This window comes from Colobus angolensis, unplaced genomic scaffold (assembly GCF_000951035.1).
Source record: "Colobus angolensis palliatus isolate OR3802 unplaced genomic scaffold, Cang.pa_1.0 Scaffold50, whole genome shotgun sequence".
Lineage (NCBI taxonomy): Eukaryota > Metazoa > Chordata > Mammalia > Primates > Cercopithecidae > Colobus > Colobus angolensis.
Window position 1 is genome coordinate 1,609,295 of NW_012118488.1, and position 6,797 is coordinate 1,616,091.

The 6,797-nt window shown below is 43.4% G+C and overlaps 1 protein-coding gene across 1 annotated transcript in view; it reads left to right on the forward strand.

Moving 5' to 3' along the window:
• The window catches only part of KPNB1 (karyopherin (importin) beta 1), a 39,144-nt gene that overhangs the window by 23,254 nt on the left and 9,093 nt on the right, over positions 1–6,797 (forward strand). The window contains exons 12-16 of the mRNA XM_011960009.1: positions 2,349–2,496; positions 2,824–2,895; positions 4,270–4,414; positions 6,022–6,104; positions 6,609–6,732. Coding sequence (XP_011815399.1) covers positions 2,349–2,496; positions 2,824–2,895; positions 4,270–4,414; positions 6,022–6,104; positions 6,609–6,732 — 572 coding nt within the window. The remainder of the gene's footprint in view (positions 1–2,348; positions 2,497–2,823; positions 2,896–4,269; positions 4,415–6,021; positions 6,105–6,608; positions 6,733–6,797) is intronic.

A 6,797-nucleotide genomic window follows, 5' to 3' on the forward strand; every position in this document is an offset into this window, starting at 1 on the left:
CCAGGATGGTCTCGATCTCCTGACCTCGTGATCCGCCCGTCTCGGCCTCCCAAAGTGCTGGGATTACAGGCTTGAGCCACCGCGCCCGGCCACTTGACTCTTAAGTCAGTCTCATGTGTAAAGTGGGAATGACAATACCTGGCTAGCTTCTTAGAGTTGATGTGAGGTGCAAATGGGAAAGGTTTTGTAAGCTATAAAGGACCATCCAAATATTTAAAATCAGTAGTTGCTTGTTAGAAATGAAATTTTTGTGGATCTTTGGACCAAACAAGTTTTGATTTAATTGACTTTTCCTTTTGTTCCTTGTCAGAATGAGAACGTCCACAGGTCTGTGAAGCCGCAGATTCTGTCAGTGTTTGGTGATATTGCTCTTGCTATTGGTGGAGAGTTTAAGAAATACTTAGAGGTTGTATTGAATACTCTTCAGCAGGCCTCCCAAGCCCAGGTGGACAAGGTAAGCTTAAAGCTATCTTGGCTGTTCTTTAAGTCTAGCTCTGATTGGAGGGACTGTTGACAAACATGCAGCTAAAGGTGTTCGGTATGATGTAAGTTCTGTTCTTTGTGTCTTACAGTCAGACTATGACATGGTGGATTATCTGAATGAGCTAAGGGAAAGCTGCTTGGAAGCCTATACCGGAATCGTCCAGGGATTGAAGGGGGATCAGGAGAACGTACACCGTTGAGTATACAATCCAGTTCCCTTCATCCACTGGCCAGTGTGCACTTAGCCAGATGGGCTATGTCTGTCATTCTGTAGCTTGCTTGTGAATTAGCGTCTGTTGCTTAAAGGCAGGAAGAAGGGGGAGCAGTGCCCTAATGAAGAGAGTGGCTTAGGGAAGACTGTACAGTATTGTTTTTGCTCTGCTGCTGCTTTTTTTTTTTCTTTTTTTTTTTTTTGAGATGGAGTCTCACTCTGTTGCCCAGGCTGGAGTACAGTGCTGCAGTCTCAGCTCACTGCATCCTCCACCTCCCAGGTTCAAGCAATTCTCCTGCCTCAGCCTCCTGAGTAGCTGGAACTACAGGCATCTGCCACCATGCCTGGCTTTCTTTTAGTATTTTTAGTAGAGATGGGGTTTCACCATGTTGGCCAGTATGGTCTCGATCTCCTGACCTCGTGATCCACCTGCCTTGGCCTCCCAAAGTGCTGGGATTACAGGCATGAGCCACCGTGCCCGGCCAACTAACCATATTTTTATATGGGATGAAGAACTTGGGGTAAATGCAGTTGACTTAGAAAAAAGCTTTTGAAATGTTGTTTAAAGGTGTTTTAAGTTGGAGACAACCTTTAACAGTTCATGTTTTGTGTGAGCTATACCTAAAGTCATGAGCAAAGTAAACCTGAGTTAAGCACAAAAATCTCCCTTTTTTTTGAGACAGAATTTCGCTCTTGTCACCCAGGCTGGAGTGCAATTGTGCAATCTTGGCTCACTGCAGCCTCCCGGGTTCAAGTGATTCTCGTACTTCGGCCTCCCGAGTAGCTGGTACTAAAGGTGCCCGCCAACATGCCTGGCTAATTTTTGTATTTATAGTAGAGATGGGGTTTTGCATGTTGGCCAGGCTAGTCACAAACTCCTGACACCTCAGGTGATCTGCCGGCCTCGGCCTCCCAAAGTGCTGGGATTAGAGGCCTGAGCCACTGTGCCCATCATCTCCATGCCTCTTTGAGATTGTATATGAAGACATCTTTTTTAAAGGAATGAAGAAAATTGGGGTATTTTCTTTTTTTTGTTTGTTTTTGTTTTTGTTTTTGAGACAGAGTTTTGCTCTTGTTGCCCTGGACTGCAGTCTCGGCTCACTGCAACCTCCACCTCCCAGGTTCAAGGAATTCTTGTGCCTCAGCTTCCTGAGTAGCTGGGATTACAGGCATGCGCCCCTACGCCTGGCTACTTTTTATATTTTTAGTAGAGATAGGGTTTCACCATGTTGATCAGGCTGGTTTCAAACTGACCTCAAGTGATCCGCCTGCCTCAGCCTCCTAAATTGCTGGGATTACAGGCATGAGCCACCACATCTAGGGAAGAAAATTAGGGTATTTTCTTCATAGCTCTTCAGACAACCTGTTAAATTGTTCACATGATTCTTTACCATTTCACACCATTTTTTCCTCTATAATTTTAGCCCATTTCCTAAAAGGGCCATTCTAAATTTTAACTGTCTGGAGACCATAATGAACATAGCCATTGGCTCAAAGGACTTGAAGATTTGGTTCTTGGATATTGTGTTTCCAGACTCAAACCAGGTCTGCAGGAATACCAGTTCCTGAGTTCTTATTTTTGGCAAGACATTGTCTATGTTCTTCCCTGTCCTTTTCAGTTGAGACTTTAAGATTTTTGCTGTGTTCTTTACAGACCTGATGGACACCAGAACAACCTGCGGAGTTCTGCATATGAATCTCTGATGGAAATTGTAAAAAACAGTGCCAAGGATTGTTATCCTGCTGTCCAGAAAACGACTTTGGTCATCATGGAACGACTACAACAGGTGCTTCAGATGGAGGTGAGATCTAAGAGCACCCCTGACTATGGGTGGGAATGGGGCAGTACTTTTGACGCCTAGGTCTGTTTTCCAGACTGTTCTGTCTTTTTAGTATTTAAGTATATATTTTCTCAGAAAGATATAAAGCTTATACAAAAAACATTGCACCTTAACATTAGCATTACTTGTCACGGTTTACTCATATATGTGTTCCACTATATGTATTATGGGTTTTGTTGTTGTTGTTGTTGTCTACTTTCCTATGTTAGTATTAGGGAAGATTATTAAATGGTCCCAACAAAAGTGGAAGGTTTTTATGTAAAGTATGTTTTCTTATTTTCATTGTAGTCACATATCCAGAGCACATCCGATAGAATCCAGTTCAATGACCTTCAGTCTTTACTCTGTGCAACTCTTCAGGTATGATGGTGCCTTATCAATTCTTAACTCCAGGGAAGATAATTAATACCTCAGTATGACAAGTTCGTGTACACACAGAACTCAAAAATGGTATAGATGATGCAGATCAGAAGCTGTTCTCAGAAGGCTTTGATCTGTGATTGATTGATTGGGAGAGGAATTTCCCACCTGCCTTTCCTGTCTGTCTAGAAAGATTCAAATCCTACTTACTTACAGATGGTCTAGATGTAATCTTGATAAAATCAAACCAACCTAACTTTTCCTAATTCAATATACACTCATCAAACCTCCCGTCCTCACTCTTGTTTGTTTCAACTAACATCACTGTGTAGAGAAGGAAACTACTTGATGTGTGATGGTTCCTGTCAGCTGTATAGTTCATTTGTGTTGGCAGCTTGAATGGTTTTGGTATTTTGATTTTGAAAACCAAAAAACTCTTGGTTTTTTGTTAGGTTATTCAAGCCTTGCTCAGTCAAATTTGGTTCCCAGCTGTAGTTCACTTGGCTAAAAATAAAGCCTTGAATTTTTACCGCCATCTTTTGAAACATTTGCTGTTTGATCTAATGTCAGTGACATTCGTTGAAACGAACAAGAGTGAGGAAGGAATGTTTGATGGGAGAAGTCAGGTTGGTTTGATTGTATCAAGATTATTTCTAGATCATCTGTAAATGGGTAGGATATAGGAAGGGTTGCTTTTTGTTTGTTTTATGAGTAAGAGCTCTAAGGTGATAGGGCCTTCTCTAAAGCTGAAGTAATTTAACTATCATTCTAGTAAGACTGGACTATGGAGGCTACCAGCAGGGATTTGTCAGACAGTAAGACAAGACTTTCTGCACAATGGAGGATCAGCTCACGTTTGTTCTGAAATGAGAAACAGGAGAAATGTTAAAATGCATTGCTGATGACTGGTACTGTCAATGTTTTTGAGTATAAAAAGTACATTTGGCATTCCCAAAATTAAAAAAATCAAGGGACTTAATTGATTTTTAAAAAGAAAAGGTAGGGCCGGGCGCGGTGGCTCAAGCCTGTAATCCCAGCACTTTGGGAGGCCGAGATGGGCGGATCATGAGGTCAGGAGATCGAGACCATCCTGGCTAACACTGTGAAACCCCGTCTCTACTAAAAAGTACAAAAAACTAGCCGGGCGAGGTGGCGGGCGCCTGTAGTCCCAGCTACTCGGGAGGCTGAGGCAGGAGAATGGCGTGAACCCGGGAGGCGGAGCTTGCAGTGAGCTGAGATCCGGCCACTGCACTCCAGCCCGGGTGACAGAGTGAGACTCTGTCTCAAAAAAAAAAAAAAAAAAAAGAAAAGGTATAGTGTTCTGAATGGGAGATTTGGAATCAGCTGATCTTGAACTCTTAACTCATTTCACAGAATGTTCTTCGGAAAGTGCAACATCAAGATGCTTTGCAGATCTCTGATGTGGTTATGGCCTCCCTGTTAAGGATGTTCCAAAGCACAGCTGGATCTGGGGGAGTACAAGAGGATGCCCTGATGGCAGTTAGCACACTGGTGGAAGGTCAGTGAGAAATACTGTCTGGTCAGGGAATGTCTTTGGAATGTAGGCATTTCAGTGGCCGTAAGTAATTGTCACCCAGGCTGGAGTGCAGTGGCACGATCTTGGCACACTGCAGCCTTGAAATCCTGGGCTTAAGTGATCCTTCCACCTCAGTGCCCCCCGAATAGCTGGGACTACAGGTGCACACCACCATGCCCGGCTAATTTTTATATTTTTGGTAGAGGTGGGGTTTCGTCATGTTGCCCAGACTGGTCTTCAACTCCTGAGTGATCCTCCTGCCTCAGCCTCCCAAAGTGGTAGGATTATAGATGTGAGCCACTGGGCCCAGCTTAATTTTGTGTGTGTGTGAAGATAGGGTCTCACTATATTGCTCAGGCTGACCTCAAACTTGTGGGCCCAGGCAGTCCTCCTTGCCAGGACATTAAAGAATTTTTGACTACAGAAAGCATAGTTCTTTTACTGGGGCATGAGTCACTTCAAAGTTAGATTGAACTTAAGTGCACACCACTTAAATTTGTATAACTGCCTTGTCAGTCCATTTAAATGGAGAGCCAGTTTGCAGCTAAGAGTGGCAGAGGTGGTTTTTTTTTTCTATCTTTTTTTTTGAGACTCGTTCTGTTGCCCAGGCTGGATTGAAGTGGCACAATCTTGGCTCACCACAGCCTCCACCTCCCAGGTTCAAGCAATTCTTCTGTCTCAGCCTTCTGAGTAGCTGGGATTATAGGCATGAGCCACTGTGCCCTGCCAAAAGTTTCTATTTTCTTTCCTGGTACTTGCCATCACCTGATTTGTTTCGTAATGCTTTTGGACTAAGGTTGACACACCATGGTGCCTGGTATGGGATGAAATGAAACATTGAGCAAGTTCTAGGAACTGATTTTCTGATTTTTACATGTCTGACTGCAAAATTGGTTTGGGGAAGCCATATCTGATTTAAGACTCTTTGAAGGGCCATTACAAACCACTTTAGGAATCTGGAATGCCTCTTCATGGGTGGCCTGTAAGTACATTACTAAGGCCGGACCACTCTCCTGAGGACCAGACCTGTTTTTGGCATAGACAACCTATGTCCAACTGGTCTGTCAGCATGTGACCACTCCTCTGAAAGGGCAAAGAAGTTAATTTTGGCTCCTGGAGTGGCTGATTTGGATCTGAAGCCCAGTGCTGCTTTTCCTGACTGTGGCTTGTTTAGCCCTTGATGGGATTGCCTAAGGACCCTGTTTTGCAGTTGGCCTGCAGAAAGGACATGCTGTTATCAGATGAGGGGGCGGACAAGAGTCAGTACTGCTGGTTCAACCCATTTAAAATTAACCCCAACATTCCTTGAGGGCCATACCACTTTGTTGTATTAGCCAGAGTAAAGCCCTATTCTGTGGAGAGTGGGCATTGTCTCTGTGGTGTAAGAATTAGGGCCCTTCCAGCAGTAATAAATTTGGCTTGTGCAAGCCTTTAATGTCTTCATGATGGAATCGGTAACTAACGTACATTCCACCCAACCTGTTGAGTGGAGTGAGTACATTTTGGGAGAGGTAGGTTATGGGTTATTTTTACCTGCCTCTGTGTTAACCCGTGGTGCTGTCATTGGATAATAGTTTATTTCATTACAGTGTTGGGTGGTGAATTCCTCAAGTACATGGAGGCCTTTAAACCATTCCTGGGCATTGGATTAAAAAATTATGCTGAGTATCAGGTAGGATATGCTTTTCTAAATAGTATATTCCCATTTTTACCTGATAGTCACTGTAGTGCAGACAAAACCAGGTTCTTATAGCTTAAGTCGTTTTTCCTTATACATTGTCCTAAAAGGCAAGCTGCTTTATTCATTGCCTGAACATTTGAACTGGAAGTAGTCCATGAAAAACAGGATATTAGATGCACCAGATAAAGGTGGATAAGATGACTGTTTATTTGCCTAGACAGTACTAATGCGGGAGCAGCTGTCAAGTTGAGCTATCAGCACCCTGGAGAGCAAGGCTTTTTTTTTTTTTAAACCTTTGTCAGTGATCTCTCTCAGATAGTCTTTGTTCCCTTCCTGCCATGTCGGTTGCTGAAAAATTAATCTCGGCAGAGGGAAGATGTTTTCTCCTTTGACTCTAGGTTCAAGTGATAAAAGCCCAGCAGCTAGTTAAAAATAATGTCTTGCCCCAGCAGGCAGCCTTTTCTGTTAGAAGATTATTTCCTTGATTCTTGGCAGGTTTGTTTGGCAGCTGTGGGCTTAGTGGGAGACTTATGCCGTGCCCTGCAATCCAACATCATACCTTTCTGTGACGAGGTGATGCAGCTGCTTCTGGAAAATTTGGGGGTGAGTATCTACACACAATCTAATTAACCAGTCTTCTTTGAAGAAATCAATAGTTGGAAAGATAGTTAAATATCGACAGGC